The sequence below is a fragment of the Delphinus delphis genome, chromosome 5 (assembly GCF_949987515.2).
Source record: "Delphinus delphis chromosome 5, mDelDel1.2, whole genome shotgun sequence".
Classification (NCBI taxonomy): Eukaryota; Metazoa; Chordata; class Mammalia; order Artiodactyla; family Delphinidae; genus Delphinus; species Delphinus delphis.
In genome coordinates, this window is record NC_082687.1 from 29,404,834 (window position 1) to 29,428,140 (window position 23,307).

At 41.5% G+C, this 23,307-nt stretch overlaps 1 protein-coding gene across 4 annotated transcripts in view; it reads left to right on the forward strand.

The window, feature by feature from the left end:
• The window catches only part of DCLK2 (doublecortin like kinase 2), a 156,738-nt gene that overhangs the window by 89,731 nt on the left and 43,700 nt on the right, over positions 1 to 23,307 (forward strand). For 2 of the 4 annotated variants that reach the window (XM_060012128.1, XM_060012129.1), the window contains exons 3-6: positions 5,439 to 5,541; positions 9,672 to 9,773; positions 10,665 to 10,715; positions 14,382 to 14,476. In XM_060012128.1, coding sequence (XP_059868111.1) covers positions 5,439 to 5,541; positions 9,672 to 9,773; positions 10,665 to 10,715; positions 14,382 to 14,476 — 351 coding nt within the window. The remainder of the gene's footprint in view (positions 1 to 5,438; positions 5,542 to 9,671; positions 9,774 to 10,664; positions 10,716 to 14,381; positions 14,477 to 23,307) is intronic. The other 2 variants (XM_060012130.1, XM_060012131.1) reach the window with 1 other exon arrangement.

The following is a 23,307-nucleotide window of genomic DNA, read 5'->3' on the forward strand; positions in this document are numbered from 1 at the left end:
CCTTGTACTCTTCCATGAGAGTTAATGGCAGGCCCATCCTTTTAGTGGATCAGGCCACAAACCCTGAGCCATCACATTCTTCTCTCTTCTCTCAGGTCCCCATAGCCTTCTCATTCCATCCACTCCTGGCACAGGCCACTCTCATTGCCTGAGTAGCAATAGCCTCCAACTATGCTGCCATCTGTCCTTGCCCTTTTGGAGTTTAGTCTGAGCGCCGTGTATCCTGTTCAAAGTAAGTCATGTTATGCGGTCCTCTGCTCCAAAGCCTCTAGTGGTTTCCCATCTCACCCAGAGGAAAGCCAAAGTCCTGACCGGCAGCTGACAAAGCCCTACCCCATCTGCTTGCCTCCGTCACCTTGCTGACCTGCTCTCCTGCAATGACTGTTCCCCCTCTAACTGTGCTCCAGGACTGTTTCCCATGACCATGCCAAGGCTTTTGAATATTCTCTTCTGTTTCCTGGAACACTGCCCTCCCACCTCCATCCCTAGACATTCATGCAGCTTCTCCCTTACCTCTCTTAATATTTTGTTCAAATGTTACCTTTGCAGTGAAGCTGTTTAGTATTGCAGCACCCATGCCCTGCATTCACTATTCCCCATCCTTGTTTTCTTTCTCTGTAGCACTTATCACCTTTTGACATTGCATACATTTACTTATGCATTTTTATCCTGTGTCAACTCACACTGGCTTCATGAGGGCAAGGATTTCTTTCTCGCTCTGTTTTTTGTTGTTGTTTGTTTCGTTTTGTTTTATTGATGTTTCTTGTAGCACCTAGCATGGTGCCTGGCACATAAGTTCTCAGTACAAATTTGTTGAATGAATGAAAACGGGAGTTGTTTAATATTTTATGAGGTATGTTGGTATCCTGAGTAGACGTTAATAAAATAAAATTAGCCAAAATGCATGTTTGCTTATGTCAGTTTATCATTTATTTATATGACAGCTATCGTTTCTTGAGAGTAGTGGTGACTTATTTGAAGTAATCTGAACCAATTACTAATTATATAATTTGGTTAACTGTTTAACCAGATATGTACTTAATGGCTAGAATCTGAATTAAAGGGATGCAGACATCTTATGCAAACTATGTTTGGAAAGCCAAACTTATACTGACAGGTGAAATCATTAAACAGTTGGTTAGGAAGAACTATCAATAAACAGAACTGCTGGGGGAGGGGGAATAAACCACCTTTTGATCTGTTATATTCCTTAGACTTGATAAATACCTTTATTCCACATAATAGGCAACTTAAGTATTTACTTTGGCATTTATTCTACTCAAATACCAGCTAATTTAGTGCCAGATGAAATGTTTTCTTTTAATAAAATCAATTAAAAATTAATTGACTTTTCAAACAGACATTCATACAGGTATATTTTAGAAAATTCAGATGTCATTTTTTCATGCTAAATTGATTACAAAAACAAATGAAATGTTGATTTTTTAAAACATGGATTAAACTTTGGTAGATATCTTTTATTTGGCCAAGAAAGTAAAACTGGATTCAGTTCCATTTAAGAACCATTTATTAAATGTATGTGTGTGAAAAACAAAATAGTGGGAGATATGAGAGACATAAATGACTATAAAGCAAGGTGGAATGTGGTAAGAACTATAAAAGTAGAAAGGGACTTCCCTGGTGGTCCAGTGGTTAAGACTCTGCACTCCCACTGCAGGGGGCATGGGTTTCGACCCCTGGTTGGGGTTAGATCCTGCATGCTGTGCAGCTTGGCAAAAAAAAAAAAGAGAGAGATAAAAGTAGAAAGATGAACTCCGGGATTCCACATAAGGGGAGGCACCATGGTGTGAAGTTTATTTATTTATTTATTTTAACTTTTTATCTTATATTGGACTATAGTTGATTAACAATGTTGTGATAGTTTCAGGTGTACAGCAAAGTGGTTGTTATACATGTATCTATTCTGTTTCAAATTATTTTCTCATTTAGTTGCATAATATCGAGCAGAGTTCCCTGTGCTATACAGTAGGTACTTTTTGGTTATCCATTTTAAATATTAGCAGTGTGTACATGACACCATGGTGTTAAGTTTAAAGCAGAGATATAGATATGGAGGACCTGTGTCTAAATTCCTGTGCTCGTGTTCATTACCTGTGTGGGGGCAGGTTGGTCACTCTAGATCCGTTTTCTTGTTTGTAAATGAGGAGTGTTAATACTATCAACCTCAGGGATGTTGTAGGGATTAATGAGGTAACACATATGCAACACAGAGAGACAATTCTGAGAGGTTGAGTGATGCCTAAATTCTGTAAGTCTTACATTAAGTGATGATGGTGGAGATGGCAGTGGAGATTGCATCTGTGACACCACTCACCCCAGAGAAGGTACTCTGTGTCTGAGAACTCAATTCCAATAGGAGCAGCTCCATACCAAGCCACAGTCCACTCAACAAACATGTATTAAGCATCCACCAAAGCCAGAATTCTCCTAGACCCTAGGGAATGATGAATCAGAAATATCATTGCCTACCTGGAGGTCACAGCACCAAAGAGTGGTCAGAAAGACCACTTCAGGCTGAGAAACAGCATGGGGAAAAATGTAGTAGTAAGAACCAACACTGAAGTAGAAATTACTCAAATGTCCGTTAACTGACGAATGAATAAACAAAATGGGGTATATATCCATACAACCGCATATTACTCAGCCACAGAAAGGAATGAAGTACTAATATGTGCTACAACACGTATGCACCTTAAAAACATGCTCAGTGAAAGAAGCCAGTTGCAGAATGCTACACATTGTATGATTTGATTTATATGAAACGTCCAGAATCGGCAAATCCATAGAATCAGAATGTAGATTATGGGTGCTTAGGAGTGAGAAGGTGGGGGCATGAGGAGTGAACGGTAATGGGCCTGGGGTTTCTTTTTAGATGATGACAATATTCTCAGGTAGATTGTAGTGATGGTTGCAGAACTCTGACTATACCCAAAACTATTGAATTCTGTGCTGAATCGTATGGTTTGTGAATTATGTTTCAGTAACGCTGTTTAACAAAAAAGAAGCACCAGCACCATACAGGTAGGGAACCCAGAGAAGTCATGATGTGGCTGAGGAACAGGTGTGCAGATGAAATGGCAAAGACAAGGTTGGAGGCTCAGGCTGGGTCAGTCTTGTGTGCCCTGTGAAGGAGGTCGGTGAGCACTGTGAATGGTGCGGGCAGCCTGGCACCTTAAGAGACTGCATGTGCCCACAGGGTCTTCATTTATTTGCACACCTGTGAGAACAGTGATGACTGGAAGGAGGGGAGCAGTAAAGACTGGAGTTAGAAAGCCTGTTACTAGGCAGTGGCAGGCGCCCAGGCAAGAGGAAGTGAAAGCTGAACCAAGGAGTAGGGATAGAAATATTTGGGAGCCGGGTAGGAAGGAGAAATGATGTGAGGGATTGGTGAAGAAGGGAGGAAGGAATGACTCCCAGGACCCTAGCCAGGGTGAAGGGGTACGTGTGATCGCCACCTGAGGTGAGGAGAAACAGTTTTCACAGGAATGGTGAAAAGTTTTATTCTTCTATTGTGAACTGCAGGTTTGTGTCTCCCCAAAATTCATATCTTGGAACCCTAATCCCCAGTATTGATGCCGAAAGCTCGGCCTCTGTACACCGGCACCGAATCAAATCTCAGAGACAGAGTTTTGGGTGAAGTAGAAAAGGATAGCTTTATTGCTTTGCCAGGCAAAGGGGGACGCAGTGGGGTCCTGCCCCGAAAAACTGTGTGTCCCCACCTGGGAGGATTTGATGTGGAGTTTTATAACAGTAGTTCAAGGGTGGGGTTGCTGATAAGATCAGGGTGTGCAGGGCCTGTGCTCCTTTACTCTGATCTCGGGTAATTTCTTGATGAGCTTCTCTGGTTCCTTTAATCTGGCCTCTGGTGGTTTTTTGGGTGCTCCTCCCTTGATTAGCATCTGTTCAGATCTGCCCTTTGGAACTCAGAGAAGGTCATGGAGGCTGGAGTCTGTTCCCTACAAACAAGAAAATGGGGGACAGAAAGGCATCTGTGCCCAGGAGCCCTACAGGGTCCTGCTTGGTTTCAATGTGATGCTATTAAGAGGTGGGGCCTTTGGGATATAAGTAGGGTTGCATGAGGTTGTGAGGGTGGAGCCCCCATGATGGGATTAGTGCCCTTATAAGAAGAGACAGGAGAGAGCTGGCTTCCTCCTGTGTTGTCCCCCCGCTTCCATGTGATGAAACCAGGAAGAGGGTTCTCACCAGAACCCAACCATGCCGGCACCCTGATCTCAGACTTCCAGCCTCCGGAACTGTGAGAAATAAGTTTCTGTCATTTAAGCCACCCCGTCTATGGTAATTTGTTATAGCAGCCCAAACTGACTAAAACACGCCTTAAAAACACTGTGACCTAGCTGAGTTTTAATGAAGTACAGAAGCCACATCTTGCTTGATGAGGGACTGGAGCAGTTTCCACGCCTGTTCCACTTATTGTGTATAGTTCACTACCTTCTCTCTGGAGCATTTTTTTCTAACTCTAGAGTGAGATTTTTTTTTTCAATAAAAAGCTAAATAGTGATCAGGAAGACTTAAGGAATTACTGAGGTTCTCAATCCTTTCAAGTAATAGAGCACTGATTTTTTTTTTAACTGCATTATTATTGGGAGAGGAGTACTTTTTTAAAAAGAAATCTTATCATACATCCCATTAAAAAACCAGGTAAAATTGGAGCCTGTTTATATCCAAAGTCCTGGAAGATGGTTCTTCTTGTCACCACCGGGATGAAGGGATGAATGTGCTCCCTGGGGTGGGTCCAGGTTCTGTGGGATCTGACACTGATACAGTATTGGGGAGGGCGGGGTGAAAAAAGAATATGAAATTAAGACTACGTTTAGGTACAGGGCCTTGGAAGGGCCATCATTAGCCTCATGGCAGGTCTTCCTCTGATCTTAATGATGGTGGTGGTGGTGAAGGTGAGTATTAGCACATTGAGTACCTATATGCCTGGCACCCATTCCAAGCGGTTTCCATATATTAATCCTTAGGACAACCTAAGGCGCAATATACCAAAGGTACAGAAAGGTCATGCCCAAGGTGACACGGCTGGGACATAGAGTTGCTAGGAGAGAAGGGTAGACCAGTAAACTGGGAGCAGAGACCTCCATCAGCCCCACCTTTGCCACCTGTTAATGGGAAACCTGGAATACATCACTGAGCCTCCTGTGGATGCCCTTGACTTCACCTGTAAACAGGAACTTTGATGCCAGCTAGGAGCCCCTCGTTTTGTTGTTCTGAGGTCGGTCAGGAGACATTGTGTGGAAGTGCTCTGTGGAGGGTGAAATGCTTGGAAATGTGTGCGATTAAATAGTTTTTCATTCTGAGTCAGTATTATAGGTGAGGCTAGAAAATATATTTAATTTTGCTGACTTTTGTTTCACTTCTAATGTTTCTTGGACATGATTTTTTTTTTTTTTTAGGTTACTTGTCTGCAAGACTTTTTTGGTGATGATGATGTTTTTATTGCATGTGGACCTGAAAAATTCCGTTACGCCCAAGATGACTTTGTCCTGGATCACAGTGGTAAGGCAATTCATTGACCATCTTTGTAACCCTGAAATGGAGGCTTGGGATTCTCACTTGGTGCACGTTAAGTGGTCTGGTGTGTTGAAGAAAGATGGCATTGGCGGTACTCTTTTTGAATTAATGAAAGTAGAAAATAACATGAAGGTATTTACCTAGTTGCAAAAAACAAAAAACCCTAATTCAAGTGAAATAGTTTTCATTTTTTAGCAAGTTGGTTCCATCTCTTTTTACTGCATTGTTTTGCCTCTGAAGTGAATTTCCTGCCTTCTTCCAGAATGGTGCCTGGCTATGCCGCCTTAAATGTATGGATAGTGTTGAACCTGAAACAGTTCATTATACATTTTCCATGTCCATAAAGAGATACATAAAAGGATAGTAAGTTGTTAATAGTGATTATCTCCGGTTTCTTTTTATCTCATTGCTCTGTTCGCAACTTAAAAAAAAAATAGCATGCATTGTTTATAGATGCAGGAAAAATAAAGCTATTTTCATTGATGGGATAAGAAAATCACTTTCTCTTAATTTTAGCCAAAAAATGGAGTTTTCAACTATTTAACAATAACCTCAGTGATTTCAGATGATTTTGATCCTGGGAATATTGTTCTAATCTCTTGTCTGGAACTAATTTGAACCTGTTGCAGTATTAGTGATTATCTTAGCTGATAGTAAAGTCAGCTTCGTCTTTAAATGAGATAAAATCATACAGACATAACATTTCACAGAGAAGAGAGGGATGTTGGAGATTCAGTCCCACTCTTTAATTTCACAAATGAGGAAAGTTGACTTTTCAAAAATTAAACTGGTGGTAAACCCTTTCCAGTTGTAGTGGTTCCGACAGTCCAAAATTACAGAAACGTACCACCAAATAAATAGACTTTTTAAATAGACTTTTTAAAATTCAAGATGATACATTCTGTGGTATCAAACTTCCTTGTGTAATTCTTTCCTGTTACACTGTGTCACTTACCTTGGGGCGATTTACCTACTTTGTGCTTGGGGCTCATTTATCTACTCTTATCATTTTTTTTTCCACTGCTGCCGAATTTCTTGGGCGTTTCTGTACTGTCTTATACTCTGTTGTAGTGGCCCTGCTTTAGATTAGTAATGCCACTGGAAAGTCCATAAAGAATTGCCAATGCTAACTATGCTAATGCTCTCCCCTGTTCTCATGGGTTTACTGAAAAACGTGCATTTACATATCATCTGTATTTTACATCTTCTTTTTTTTTTTTTTTTTTTTTGCGGTACGCGGGCCTCTCACTGTTGTGACCTCTCCCGTTGTGGAGCACAGGCTCTGGACACGCAGGCCCAGTGGCCATGGCTCACGGGCCCAGCCGCTCCGCGGCATGTGGGATCCTCCCGGACCAGGGCACAAACCTGCGTCCCCTGCATCGGCAGGTGGACTCTCAACCACTGCGCCACCAGGGAAGCCCCTACATCTTTTTTGACTGTAGCTTAATTTCATTTCATAATATTTCTTTGATGTCAATATGAGTCATTTTGAAAGCTGAGACACTGAAACTCAATAATACTATACTCCAGGTTATAAAGTTAATTTGGGTGGCAACAACAGCAATAAAACATTTATTGAGCACTTACTATATATGTACTAGGCATTGTCCTCAGGGCTTTTACACGTATGTTGTAAATTTACCTAAGCTATTTGAATTGTTCATAGTTTTTTGTTGTTTTGGCTACCAAAGAACTCCAATAATTAGAAGTGGGTGAAAGCTACTGATTTCTTCCCTCTTGATCCCTACTTAACCTTCTGCAAACTGGGGATAGTAAAAGTGGCTTTTTCATAAAATTTGATGAGGATTAAATGAGTTCATATGTGTAAAGCAGTTGGAAGTGTGCCCATTACACAGTATGTGCTATCCCTGTTGTTGCTGTTAATGTTATTATTATATCACCACCATTAGGTCATGAAATTTTATGATGAAAGCAAGTCTCAGACGTAATTCTGCCACAAGTGCATTTACTAGGAGTGATGCTGAAAGCTCAGCCTCTGTGCACCGGTGCCGAATCAAATCACGGAGACAGAATTTTGGGTGAAGTAGAAAAGAACAGCTTTATTGCTTTGCCAGGCAGAGGGGGACACAGTGGGTTCCTTCCCTGAAAAACTGTGTGTCCCTACCCAGGGGGATTTGGTGAGGAGTTTTATAGCAATGGTTCAAGGGCAGGGTTGCTGATAAGGATCTGGGTGTTGCGTGCAGGGTCTGCACTCCTTTAATCTGGTCTCACTAGTCTTCGGATGAATTTTTCTGGTTCCTTTAATCTGGCCTCAGGTGGTTTTCTCTGGAATGAAGATTGCTGACTTCTTCCATTTATTGAGGGTTTTCGTTCTGGAAAGAGCTCAAAGATATTGTTATGTGTATCCCTTGAGGGGGAACCAGGACCCTTTCCCAAGGCTGCGCTATTTTGTTTCTCGGCTGTTCCTCCCTTGTCTCTGCATCCCCTCCCTTCCCTGATTAGCAACTGTTTGAACCTGCCCTTTGGAACTCAGGGGAAGTCATGGAAGCTGGAGTCTATTCCCTCCAAGAAACGGGGAACATATCTTTGGATACATGTATATGTATGGTTGATTCGTTTTGTTATAAAGCAGAAGCTAACACATCATTGTGGGGCAATTATACTCCAATAAAGATGGAAAGAAAGAAAGAGAGAGAGAGAGAGAAGGAAGGAAGGAAGGAAAGAAGGAAGAAAGAAAGAGAAAGAAAGGAAGGAAGGAGGGAGGGAGGTGGGGGAGGGAGGGAGAGAGGGAAAGAAAGAAAGAAAGAAAAGAAAGAAACGGGGAACACAGAAAGGCTTCTGTGCCCAGGAGCCCCACAGGGTCCTGGTAGGGTTCAGGAGGCAAAGATTTATTTTAAAAAATCAGTTATTTAACTTGTGTTGTAATCTTGATGAGTCCCAGCTCTGTCCTTTTACACTGCTGACAACATCTTACATTAAAAATCAGTTCAAAATCCATAGAATTCAACTAAGCCGGTCTTAGTCAAGGAACAGAACCCTCCATTAATGAGCTGGGTGCAGGACTGGCTCAGATTCCTACCCTGGGGGTAGTTCTGAAGTTCTGGGCTTTCTAGATTTACCCATCCTGCTCATAAGGGAGTGGCGGTGCCTTTAGGAAGTTCTCACTAACCCACACACCACTCCTTCCAGCAGTGGAGTACTTTCTACCATCCATGCTGCTAATTAACTAAGCTGCTATTGCTGCAGCCCCCTCTGAGTAAGGTTCTGATTAGAGTCTTTCAAATGCTAACTCACCTCCCTGGTGTGTATTTTCCTGATTAGTGTACTTCCCTTGTTAATTTATTGCCCCTGGGGTATAGATTAAAACCAACCCACATTTTAATCTTTCTGCGAAAATTGAAGTATTTTAATGTGAATTACAGACAATATGTTATCTAATTGAATCCTTATAAGAAGCCTGTGAAGCAGATTTATTTTCATCCCAGTTTCATAGGGGAAAAAACTGAGACTTAGAGCTAACCAAGGTCCACCAGTTAGCAAAGTCACATCCATGATTCATCCCAAATCTGCATGACTCCAAAAACCAGGTTCTTAATTGTTCAAATTAGAAGTGATTATTTAAGCTGTTTAATTAGCTCTGGTTCTTTACATGCTAATTTATTTGGCAATTTATGGAAAGACCAAAGTTATTGTTTAAAGCTAGTTTCCTCATTTTTGACGCTTTGGGCAGATGGAAAATAAGACAGTAAGGGGTTCATACATTAGAGTCCTATACCCTTTCAAACCGTTATCAGAGACTTGGAGAGAACTCTTTGTTGTAGCCTTTGCCTATCAACGCTACTGACCAAAATAATGATAAGTTGCATGTGTGTAGATTAGGCTGTGGGTATCAAGTTAGGACATCAGGATTTCTGTATTTATTAAGAACTCCATCTGGAACAATGAGGTAAGTCACAAGGTGTGAAGCCTAATTTAAGGTAACCTCAGGTGTGCTTTCCGGACAGTTGCTCTGTGTATTAAAGTTGTTTAACATTAAGGGGAAAGATGATCAGGTAATGGTTCTAGGCAGTAAACTACTGTAACGTGTGATCTGTGATTTTCCTTTGGTTAGAATTAAAACCAGATCTACTTAAAGCACTTTTCTTCCTTTCTAGAATGCCGCGTCTTGAAGTCATCTTATTCTCGCTCCTCAGCTGTTAAGTATTCTGGATCCAAGAGCCCTGGGCCTTCTCGACGCAGCAAATCACCAGCTTCAGGTAGTTAGAGGGAAAAGGAAATGGATAGTCACAAAAAGAGCAGATCATTCTTCAGTTTTCTTTAATATGAATTAGTAGTCATTCCCATCCTTGTATGCAGCCAGGTTCCAGAATGACATATACATGACATGATTTTTAAATCCAGAAGTTTACGTTTGTTTCTCAAAGTTATAATACGTGTCCTAACACTTGGTTTTGTTCTGACACATTTTCTCAAGAACAGTCTTATCTAGATTCTTCTGGTATTTACGTAGAATTGTTTCACATTTTGACCACTGTGTGCTGCATTTTTAATTTTGTGCTATAAGATTGTGGATATTTCCTTATCTTATTGGTTTAAAACATAAACGCCTAACAGCAGTGTATTTACTTGATAAGTTTCCACAGGCTTTTCCACCATCGAGCAATTTAATAGGAGCAATGATTATTGTTAGAAAGTAGCACTGCTTATTTCAGAGTCAGACTTACCTCTAAGTTTCTTTCAGATCTTGAGCCTATAGATTTGTCATAATTTTGACAGCTTTTGACATTTTTAAAGAATTAAAATATCCCCTAAATCTTTATATATTGATTCTGTAAGGCTCGCTTCTAGTAGTTATAATTTTGCTGATATCATTTCCCATTAAGGAAAGGATTGTGAAAAAACGGTGATTTTACATGTGGTAAATCTAGAACATGTGCAAGTAGTATTAACAAAAACAGTCTGAAGCATCAGCCTTTTTATAAAATACTGAACTTGGGGGGTGTTCTACTTTTCTGCTGCTGCTTCTTCAGCACCTATCCCACTTTCTCTAGGTCAGGTTGTTTTGCCCTTCTTTTTGTGTACACATTTAGACCTGCTGAATAACCACTCTCCTTACTGTCTCCTTTGTTTATACTGAATGTGTCCAGTAAAGAGGGGTGGCCACTACTCCAGGGCCTACTCTACGGCCAAATCCCCAGGTGAGCCATGATTATTATGGCTTTGTCGCTCTGCTGGGTTTTTGTTTTCGTCTTTCGCCATATTTCTGTTTCCTTTTGCTCCATTTCCATGAATGCATCTGGCTTTTACCAGTGGACATCTGTGCAGTTATCAAGCACTTCACAATGCTTCAGCCGCCCTTACTTGTTAGAGAGCCAGTCATCCTCAGAAGGTTGCCAGGTGCCTGTCTGTGTGTAGTCACGGGACACAGTGATGGAGGAGACACAGCGCTTCAAGGGGTGTGTCTTCTAGTTAATTTGGGAGAATAGCCTGTTATTGAAAAAGGCTAAGGGTTGTTGGTAATATGAAAATGGCCATAGAAGCAATTATACTCTCCTCTCCTTCCTCCCCACCCTGGGGTTGATAGGCCCAACATCCTCTCTCTAAAATAACAGCGATATGAATATTTTTAACTGAATGCATCTCTCTGGTGTTAAGCTTATTTCAAATGATATTGTGCTTTCTGTAAAGTGTCTCACACGCAGGGAAAGCTAATATCACATGAAATTTGCGTAAATACACTTCACTGAGTTTACCACGTGGTAAATTAGACTTTTGTCAGGTTCTTAGCTTTTGTTTTGGTGATAGGTTTACAGATGCTTATCACGTAAGTAATATAAATAAAAGTGGAGAGAGTGGTTCAAGGATCAGGTATTAAAATTCATCTAATTTTGTCTGCCTGAGGTCTAAAGAGGGAAATTAACATATTGAACTAAAAGCATGTTTCATAGCCATACTTGTCTTGTAGACCAACTGCTTCATAACATAGTCTAATAAGTGTATAAATCTTTTTAACTAGAATTCGGAATGCTTAGAAATTGATTTGAGAAAATCTTAGGATTCCAGTACTCCAGATTTTCAAGTGAGTCCATATTTGGGTTTGGGTTAATAAAGTTTATCTTAACTTACAAGTAAAAGTTGTGAGATGTAGATTGCGTTTCAGAGGGCAAATGGCTTCTTTATAAGAGATTAACTCAAAAGCATGTTCAGCCCACACTGCAGTTATAGAAAATGGAGAGAGAGTTTTGTATTATTAAATGCCACAGTACACAGAAGTATGACTCGCTTTTACGGACTGCTTTAGCTGTAGTATGCCTGTTACCATTTAGAACATTCCATGGGACTCATTGGAATTTCAAACAGAGCAAGTAACTTTGTAAATGTCATATTGTACTTTTTCACTCTTGGGGCAGAAGTGCTCCCATCAATGAAGTCTTCTGGCTGACAAAATTCCTCAACAAAACTCTAAATTTATCTAAATAGCTAACTGATATGTAATAAACACATAGAAATTAATCTGGATGATACAAGTGGGTAAATAGTTACCACAATTTGCATCTTAAAAATTCTCACTTCAGATTTCTAGCTTGTGAATCTGTCGTCGTCCACCAGGGTAAAAAACGTTCAGAGCAAACAAGAAAGCCCCCAAGTTTGTTTCTTACCTTACAGTTGAGGGGAAGGGTGGATAAGAGCCTTATCTTGGGAGAGAAAATCCAGGCTGTAGTGAAGGAGGGGAGCATTGCAGAGACGCTGGGCACTGTCCGTCCACCTTCCTGTTGGTAGCAGCAGTGTCGGGGGAGAGAGCACAGTGTGGCTCTGTCCCAGGCCCCACTTACCCTCCCAGAGACTGGAGAGATGTGCAAATAAATGGAGTTAAGAACTTCTCACTAGACAACAACTTTTTAGAACCTTTCAAATGCTATCAGAAACTTAGAGGGCTATATATGGCTTAGTGTCTCTTTAGGATGGGAGTTATTTGAGGGTAACTATGGACATGTAGTTACTGATACCAGTTCAATCCCTGGCAGTGAGTTTTGTTAAGAAATTACGTTTAGGCAGGAGGTGTGTTTTTAGGGAAATTGGTCTGCCACAGGGCTTACCATTTGCAGGAACCAAGTTTTCTTCTTTAGTCCCTTTTCTGTCACTGTTCCAAGGAAATCTTTGATATCAAAGTGGTTTCTGAATAGCAGTGAAAGGTAACAGCCCTTGGTGAGTAGGAACTGGTGACCTGAACAGGTTGCTGTGTGGAATGAAGGAGAAACGGAGCCAAACTCAGTATCAGCTCACAGCAAGCTTACTAGTTCACTGCTCATAGTAATCTCTATTTTACGTGAATTCCTACCACCAGTTCCCTTTAAAGAGAATTTTTAAAAGAAAGAGCATAAATTGAAGGGTAACTTTATTGAAAAATAATCAGGGCTGTTGAATACTCTTAAAAGTTTCTAATTAATTGTACAGTTTCTTGTGTTGTACTTGTGCTCTAAATACCCACATATATTTGTTAAGAAACTCTAGATAACTGATAATGATTTATGAATGAGTGGTTTTAAACTAGAAAAATTCAAGTTTGGTCATTTAAAAATAACTGGAAAATTTTTTCATCTTTGCTGAATTTTTACAAGGAGCAATACAATAAACATACATGGCTGAGTCGTCTAATCACACCTCCTTACAGATCCAGAGTTCGGCCTCCATTCAAGGACGGGTGCTTACTTTTTTGAGTCACCTATTCAGGACCTTTGTCTCTGCATTTTGCTTTTTATATTTATTAGCATCATTTAAAATAACAGTTGTCTCCTCCCTTTTATTAAAAAGATTTTTTTTAAAAGGAAATGGACTTTGCTTTTCTTTCCATAGAGACGAATGCCAGTTTTCATCTGCCTGGGGCAGAAGCATTGAAGATTAATGATAAAAGGGGTTAAAGCACTCCTTAGAAGAGGGGAAAAAAAAAAAAAAAATATATATATATATATATATATATATATATACCAATACCAGATGTTAACTAATAGTTTTGTGAAATTACAGCCAAAGTGGATCCCATTGGTATAATTAGGAATAAGCCTGAGTAATACTGAGATGTGTGACTAGCATTGTATAAGTATAAAATCTGCAAACTAACCCTCCCCTTGAAACAGCCGTGCCCATACTCTTCCCTACCGAGTCTCTAAATTGAGCTTTCAACGTAGGAAGTGTATGGAAGTTTGGAGGAGGGTGTACAAAAAACCACCAAGACTTGCTAAATAATGGGGAAATTAAGTTGAGAAGACAAGAAAATGGAAGGAATTAGAAATAACTCGTCTAGATAATAAGAAATTGGCTTTCAAACAAATAAGTAGGTATTACAAGGAAAATGACCAGTAATTTTCTTTTTCCATTAAGGATATACTTAGAAAATGTGTTAGAATCATGGTGGAATTGATTTGGGAGTGCCACAAGAACGTCTTGTTTATTCAGGTTGGTGTATACTAAGACACTGGATATTGGATTAGTTATAGGACAACCTTCAGAGTAGACCATTACAAATATAACAGCCATGCATTTCTCTACCCTTGATGGCAGGCAGGATATATGGACAAGTTGTTGCTCACATCTCTAACTCCATAACGTTTTATATATTTGTTTATGTCACTGTTGGAAAACTATTATTGAAAATAATTCTAGTTTCACTGCTTATTTGTCTGATACTTTGTCTGTAATGCAGTAAGACACATTATTTTTGCTTTTTGCTGAGTTACCGTCTGCTTTGAGCTTTGAATGAATTGAAGCTCCATTGGAGCTATACTGGGCATATGCTTAGTGTTTTTACACAATCTGGTGGTTCTGGGTTTTAATGACCTTTGTCTCCTTTGTTGTCTCGTGATCAGTTAATGGGACTCCCAGCAGCCAGCTTTCCACTCCTAAATCTACGAAATCCTCCAGTTCCTCTCCAACTAGCCCAGGAAGTTTCAGAGGATTAAAGGTATGAAATAGGATATATGGCATATTTGTGTGATTTTGGTATTTTGAGGTGCATAGTTTAGTTAACTTGTTCAGGGGCTTGGGTGCGGTAACACATCATAAAGGAAAGAGTTTAGGATTTGGAGCCAGGAAGACCTGGCTTTGAATCTTGTGTCCTTTTTCATCTTGTAATTTGGGCCAATTCATTTAACTCTTCTGAGCTAAAGTGTTCCCATCTCTTAAATGGGAATATAAAGTTGTGGTTAGGGTTGAACATAATGTGGTTTTGTATAAATAAATAGCAGTTTTCCTATTATTATCAAAATGATTTACAATGGCAAAGCCTTGGAGAACACCATGATTCTTTTTTAAAATGTCATTTAAAATCATGATTTTAATACCGTTAACATAATTTGACTGTGTGAAAGTCTAAAACAGAGTGAAATTCTAGCATAATACTTATATACACAAGTTAGTAACACAAGAAAAATATGTTCATTTTGGTGAAGAACTTAGGAATAAATCTTAGGTTTCGACTGTGGTGTCCTAAAAATATAAACAGTAACTTAACATGATTAAGCAGTTGGTTTAATAGGCATTTTATCTAATAGAGAAGGAGAAGAATGAATGATGAGCAAAACCAAATTTGCAAGGTTTCCACAAGTTTAATTTGATTGAGTAGCCCTCAATAATTTAAGTTTATAAGAGGAAATTTGCCCGGTAAAAAAGCAGTACATGAATTTTCTTAAAGATTGAAAGTGTCCTTTTGTAGAAACAGTCACATTGTCTGTATGGTAATGCACTTTAGGAAGATGGAAGTGTACACAGCGCCATGATGTACACGCGTATTAACTTTCATTCTCTTGGAGTGTTTAACATCGGAAGCACCTTCGTTAGGAATACATTCTTGAAAGTTGGTTGCCCCAACACTTCAGATACCGTCCAAGTGGTTCTCTTTACTTTAAGGATGCTGAAAAACATTTTTCACTGATAAAGTGAAAGATAAAAGCCCCAGCACGCCTGGTGAATGTGGGGTGGGAACCTGCTGGGCCGGCAGGGCAGTGGGCCTGCGGGTCCTCACTGCCTGTGGGGCTCTGTTCTCCACCTGACACTCAGGTGTGCTTGTCCTGTCCTGAGGATGTTGTATCTACCTCAGAGTGAACTGCATGGTTCTTGTCTGAGTGCCTGACTTCAAAAGGAGAAGTTTCTTCTGGAAAAGGACAGATCAGATTGTCTGTTTTTGTGCCTGCTTGCTTATGTATGTTGGCAGAATTTGGACTGAGACGAATAGTCAATTTGGGACTGGGAACACGTAAGCTCTCCGTAACCTCTACGTACTGGAAGTTCCTTATATTTATCAAAAGAACCGGCAATTTTCTGAAGTGCTAAATTGGCTTAGGTCAGTGTATAATATGATTTCAGTGGAATTTTTTTTAAGATTTATTTATTATTTACTTATTTTTATTTATTTTTGGCTGTGTTGGGTCTTAGTTGTGGCACGCGGGGTGCACGGGCTTCTCTTTTCTAGTTGTGGTGCACAGGCTCCAGGGCGCATGGGCTGTGTAGTTGTGACACGCGGGCTTAGTTGCCCCACGGCACGTGGGATCTTAGTTCCCTGACCAGGGATCGAACCAACGTCCCCTGCGTTGTAAGGTGGATTCTTTACTGCTGGACCACCAGGGAAGTCCCTCAATGGAATTCTTAAATGTCAACCCCCCAAAAAAAGTTATATCCGTTAAAAATCACTCATGTAATTATTTTCAGCTTTTCTTTCCCAACTTATTTTCTCCAGAATAGATTGGAGATGCTCTCTTTTTAATCCGGGTAACTTTCAGGAGAACTAGAGTTAAAGATCAAGTTGATTCACCTCTTTTCCAGTTCCAGTTGTTTCATCCTTTGTTAAAACTAAAGCAAGTTGTTCCAAGTGCTGGTAATTGTCAACCTAGGGCAGACCTAACCTAAGCTTTGCAGTGATCCACCTGCAAAGGTCACTTGTATTTCTCCCTCAGGCTGTTGCTGTAGGCAGGGCTGCTCTGATCCTTGACCTAGGACTGCGTGCGGCCATCCCAGAAGGTACCTTACCCAGGGTCTTGGTCATTTCCCCTTTTTTTTATTATCCATTGGTAACCTGGTCTCCCATCTTTCTTCCCAGTCCATCTTCAGCTCTCAGCCCAAGATTGTCCTTTTTTGTTGTTGCCACTGGCTCAGTTGGTGCTGCTTAATGCTCTGAGTCCAGACCCATTCCTTCATGAATGCGCACAGACTTGCAGGAGATCACCCACAGATGCGAAGTCTGGAGTGAAGAGGCATGGGATTTTTAAAGCATGCTAATAAGTTGTATTATTGCAGAGACATTAGATAAAATTGTTCTCACTACACTAGGTGTATCTTAATTATTAGAGTAACCCCAGCATTTAGCACACACAGTTCCATGACACATGGTAAGTGCTCAAGGATCACTTACTGATGCAGAAATAAATGAAGAAGGTTAGGGAAATGCTGATTCCTGGTCAAGAGTAAAGATGAGGTTACTAGTAAGATAAAGAGTAGTGGTTCTTCCATGACCTCCCACCCCTTCCTTTCTCCTCTACCACACCTGGGGCTTGGCTAACAGCTGTGAGACCTCCTCTTGAGTTTTCTTTTGATCATCTGTAAAATAAGGATGTTTGACCTTAGATAACTTCTAGAGTGCTAAGATTAGAGTTCTTTTAAGTTGCCCAAAAATCTGTCTCGGAAGCTGGGGAGTCTGTTTCTCTTCCTCTCACTTTAAAGCTGATGGAGAATCACTGAATCTTACATTAAATATCCGCAGCTAAACAAGTCTCTGCCACACCCATCAGCTGTTTGGACACAAAGCTAAGTACCTCTAACCCCTGCCTGTTCCCAGGGGTCGTACTTTGTGGACATTTCATCTCATCACAGTTCCCCACAGTCCATGGTGTGTATTGTCCTTGGAATGAAAACCTGCCTTTGAAATACTGCAGCTTAGTTGTTCTCTTCACTGTACAAAATACCGTAATTTCGATGTCATTGTAGAGCTCTAGTCAGCATCTGTCCACGTTTGCATTATTTTCTCTATTCAGTGACATTACAAATGGAGAATTACAGATAATTACCATGTGTTAGTGCTATACTTTTTCCTTCCCCTTCATTTAAAATAGCTTATTAAGATCATTTAAGAGGAGATGTCTGACAATGGAGAGCTGTTTTTCACGGGCAGGAACCCTTTACCACTATTTATCCTACTTAGATACTTTCATGGCTTTGGGGATAGTGTTTTTCCAGAGAATCAGGGAATTGACAAAAGCAAGCAACCCAAGCCAGGACAACGTATGCAGGAGTTGGCACCCACATCACTCTGTATCCCAGGACACAGTTTCTGGCAGATGGCTTTTTTTTCTCTACTATCTGGGTTTTACTTACTAGGGAATTAAGCAAAATTAAGTCAAAGGTAAGCAGAATTTGATATCCTGTCACAGTTTTTCCCCCCTTTGTGCCAGTTTCTGGGAACCGTTTTGTGTTTGGATGGAGACACTGAAAGAACTGAAAATGGAAATAGTGATATTGTGATGTTTAATCTCTGACCCAGAGCGTCGTTTTTGTTTGCTCCTTGAAGAAGACAGGAATTCAGAAGCAGCTCCCCCTCCTCCACAAAAAGCCCTCATTGTTTTCTCGATAGGACTCTTGTGAAGAAGACAACTCTGCTCCATTTATACCTGTTCATAGAAGGTCAAGCTCTCTAAGGGGCTGGACCAAAGGCAGGAGAAGAAGCAAAGCTTTCCTCAAATTGGGAATGTTTTTTTTGCAAGGTGGGGTGTTAAGAAATAGTGTGGCAGGGCAGAAATAGAGACACAGATGTAGAGAACAAACGTATGGACACCGAGGGGGGAAAGCAGAGGCGGGTGGAGGTGGTGGTGTGATGAATTGGGAGATTGGGATTGACATGTATACACTGATGGGTATAAAATGGATGACTAATAAGAACCTGCTGTATAAAAAAATAAATAAAAGAAAATTTTTAAAAAAAAGAAATAGTGTGGTGACCAAGTAATTAAGGTTCTTTAAACCTAAAACCAAAAGATGTTAGGACAACTGAGAGTTCGTTGTCCCTCAATTATAACTCTGGTTTTGCTAGACAGTTACCCAAAACCATAGAATATGGAAACTGGAAGTGGCCTCAGATCTTGTAGTTTGTCTTCATTGTATAGATGGAGAATCTGAGGTGCACTCAAATCTCTCCCTCTGTTACAGTTTCTCATCTTGGACTTCCTTTTATTATTATTTTAATTTTTTTTTGCTTTAAAACGAGTGTGATGCCCTATGAAGTCAATGTTATTCTCTCACCGTGTACTCTGTAAGAGGTGGGTGTGAGGTGGCCAGCATTTGAGTATATGCTAAAGTAGTATGATCAGTATTCACAGCAGCTTTTTAGGAAGTATGAAAAGAACATTGTACTGGTCATGACGGTGACATGGTATAGTCAGCTGTCTTTTAAGAGGGTCTGTCTGTTCAGTGTTAAGTGATTTTTAAAAATAATAACCTGTTTTCCTGACTAGCTTAAAGATGGATTTGAGATGGTTTCGGATGCAGTTAGGTTATGCTATTGGGACGATAAACTCACCTTGACCTAAAAAAAAAAAAAGAATCTGAGGTGCAGAGATGTGAAGTGAGTGGCTCTAGGTCCCAGTGGCCAGTTGGGATCTCTGACCCTTTCACAGTCTCCGTCTCTAACTTTTGACCTTCCCCCATCCCTGGTGGGCCTGCTCCAGTGACCCCAACACAGGCACCCCTTGGAAAAACTGTGCTGTGTAGGCCTTTTAGGAGGGTGAGTGCCTGGGTTTAGATACACACAAATGCTCTGAAGAAAAATGGGTTGTGAGACTGGGAAAGGAATAGGAGAGGGGAGGGTTGGGAAAAGGGAGAGGTGATCCTGGGGGAGGGGAGGGGGGAGAGGCCAGAGGAAGGGCGAGGAAGACAGAGAAGAACTCCTGTTGGCAGCTCTTCCTGGGAGGCTTGGTTAAGGGATTGTTCATCGTATCTAATGGGGATTCTTTTCAAGTGAAATGGTTACACTGTGTGACCAGCACTTTTACTTTAGTGGGTCAGCTTTAGTAAAATGACCAAGTTCACAGTGGGTTAGGGTTATTGGGTTTGTTTGTTTGTTTGGGTTTTTTTGGAAGCCAGCAATGGAGCTGAGTATGGTCAAGACTGGCACAGGTTGGAAACAGACTGTGTAGTCCTGCCCCAGCAGGTGCATGGGTACCTCGACCTGGGATAATGTTCCATAGTGGGCCTGAGATGGAGGCCACATTGTGAGCACACTGGCGTGATGGGGATTTGCATGCAGAGTGCACGCTCATAACCACTACTAGCCCCCAAAGGCACAGTGAGAAAGCAGGGCAAGTCTGTTATACAGATGACTGGCACTACGTAGTCAGACCAAAAATTAGTAAAATGAGTTGCTAGGGCTACCCACTGGGCTTCTTCCCTAGAACCTAGTGCCTAGGTATGAGAAGTTGGCTTTGCTTTTGTACAAGTTTGGGGAATCCGGCTTTTCTAAAAGACAGGACCACTCGTGGTGATAGTCACGTGGGGAGGAGGTGTTTTTGCAGCTGTTTCCACCACTGTGGACCAGGCTACCCACCAAGCCAGGCAGACGGGGAGCCAAAGGCCTTGAGGTAAGGCCAGCTCATGCCAGGTTGTACTAGGCCCGTGTCAGGAAGAACTCGTTTCCTTTTGTTCTCCTTACTTAATAAAATTTTCTGTGAATGTTCCAGTCTGTCCCAGTTAAGATAAGGGACCCCTTTAGGCCAGAGGCTGAAGGCAGAGATGGCACCCGCTAGTTACATAGAAAGAGGGGCTCAGAGAAGGGAGAAGCCCAGAGGCCCCTGCTCTGAGATGGACACAAGATGGTGCAGTGGTTCAGGCTGTGAGCTCGGAAACCGGAGTGTCTGGGTTTCATCTTGGCTACTCACTAGCTGTGTGGCCTTGGGCAACTCACATCACCGTTATCTGTAAAAAAGGGGATTCCTAGGACCTACTGCACAGGGTTGAGATTAACTGATTAAATATAAAGAAAGGACCAAGAATAGCTTTGTTACTCTATTATTCTATTGTTATTCTTTTATATTCTATTTGTATTACAGTAAGCATTGGGGTTTCCAGGTTCAGTTTTCACATGAGGGAAGTTTCACTTAGAGAAAAAAAATGATATGCAGTAGTGTAGAAGGAAAGAGAAAGTGAGAGAAGTCAGACTCCTCTCCCCTCTTATTACCTTCTCTGCTTTTCTGTTATGACTTTCCCTCCCAGCTCTACCCTTCGTCTTTGTTTTCCTGCCCTCTCTACATGTTCCAACCCTATTAGTAATCTATAGGTAATTCTGTTAGTAACAAGCTGTCCCCAAATTTAGCAGCTTAAAACAACAATAAAAAATTATTTTCCCCCACAGTTCTTGTGGGTCAGGAATTCAGGAGCAGCTTAAGATCTTCCAAGAAGTTGTAGTCAGTATGTATACCAGGGCTTCAGTCGCCCGAAGCTTGACTGGGAGCGGACAATCCCCTCCCAAGGTGACTCACTCACTTGGTGGCAAGTTGTGCCGGCTCTTGGCAGGAGGCCTCAGTTCCTCACCATGTGGGCCCCTCCGTAAATTGGCTTCAGGATCCTCAGAATGTGGCGACTGCATTTCCCCAGAGTGAGTGGTCTGAAAGAGAGTGCCGTGCAGAAGTTCCCCTTCCTATGACCCAGCCTCGCAAGTCAGACACCATCATTTCCATCATAGCTCAGTAGTCACAGATGTCAGCCCGGTTAAGCGTGGGGAGAGACTACGTGAGGGCATGGACATCAGGAGACGAGGCTCATGGGGACCATCTTGGAGGCTGGCTCCTACTCCTCTTCTCTCTGCTTTCATCTCACCCAGAGTTTCTTTCCTAGGCTGCCTCTGCTCCCTCAATAGCTTTCTGTCCATTCTCCCTTTTGAGCACCACAAAAGTCTCTCTCCCCATCAATTTCATTGCTTTGTTCTCCTTCCAGTCCTTTTGTTCTCCAGACCGATCACTCCCCGTGCATTGTTTTCTCTCCCCTGCAAATCCTAGAATCCTACCACCACTGTTGTTTTCTTCTCTTAATCCCCCATCTTCCTGACCCTCCATTTTCTCCTTGACCTCAGCCCGTGATCTCCTGTTTCCTCTGCCCAAGTTCCTCTGAGTCCCTTCGATCGAGCTGATAACCTTCCCTTCAGGAATATTTACTGTGAGTAAATCACAGCATTTTCTTTGGGACAGATAGGCAATGAAGAGTACTAAATGTGTCATCAGCTGCCAGATGGATGAAGAAAGCATTTCCCTGAAATTTAATTCATCATCCATGTCCCAGTTTAAGACTTTCAAGGCTGTAGTAACTCAAGGCTTCAGAGTCAGGGGCACATCTGTGGACACTGGGGGATGAAATGTCTCCTGTTTTGATGCTGAAGTGTATGCCCAGGGGCTGTCTACTGTGAGCATTCTTGTTGGTTGAAAGAAGAAAGAAAAAAGTACATTTGGAACATTATCCAACATCTTGAGATTATAAACTGTCTGATGTGCTGATATTTTTGTCTGATGAATGTCTCCTGGGTCTGCTGGTGGTGAAAGATTTTCTAGATTTGTGAAGTGTGATGAAAGGGCTGGTAGTATCTCATACTGATTGGCAGAGCTAAAATGTAACTCTTTGACCTTCTGAACTCGAAACTTCTTTTCGGAGCTGTGAAATGTAAATCCACGGTAGCTTCTGACCTTCAACATTTTCGCTTTTCCCTGGAGCTTTGGCTTTTCTTTGGTATTTAAAACTAGTTCCTGGTCTTCAGTACGAAGAGACTGACGACTTATATACCTCCTTTATTACCTCAGAAATGCTGGGTGGTGACTTCACCCCTGAACATAATTGATTTTGTTGACAGAAACAAAAGCAAAAGAGGGACTAAGCAGTTTTGAAGACTTCAGTGCCCTAACAAAATAAATCATCACAATGACTCTCAGATTCTGTTTGAGGACAGTGATTTGTACATTGTAGTTGTTAAGTAAAAAAGAAGCATTTGGGGGCTTCCCTGGTGGCTCAGTGGTTGGGAGTCCGCCTGCCGATGCAGGGGACACGGGTTCGTGCCCCGGTCTGGGAAGATCCCACATGCTGCGGAGTGGCTGGGCCCGTGAGCCATGGCCGCTGAGCCTGCGCATCCGGAGCCTGTGCTCTGCAACGGGAGAGGCCACAACAGTGAGAGGCCCGCGTACTGCAAAAAAAAAAAAAAAAAAGAAGCATTTGGTGGGTAAATGGTTCACCTGGGTGGAAGCCCTTTTTTATGGGGGTGGAGGGAGAGTTTGCCAAGCAAATCAGTGTATAAATTGGATCAACTGTAAAAACTTTATTTGAATATAAGCAGCATATGTGTTTCTCTTAAATGCCCCCTTATTCGCGAAAGTGGGTAATTTGACCTTCTTCTCGGTCACGCATTAGAAAATTGGATGGCGATAATACTTAGAGGTTGTGGTAGTGAGCTGGCCTGTGCCAGTGACAGACAGTGATAGCCTCCATTGTTGGCACTGAAGAGACAGGCACCACCTCCCCCACCATGCAGGCATCCTAGAAATTGGTGGTACCTCACACTGAAATCATGTAGACATGTTTAGCAGGTAGGTGTGGCCATACCACCTGTTGCTGAAAAATCCAGTAATCCAGTAAGCAAAATCCAATGCTTGAAAAGCTCACTCATAGGGATGTGATGAGATTCTGTGCTGGTTTTGGCGGGCCATGTAGTCAACTGAGGTGGCAGCGATACTCAGAGGAACAGAAAGCCAAAGTCAGCAGGTTCCATACAGCTCCTTT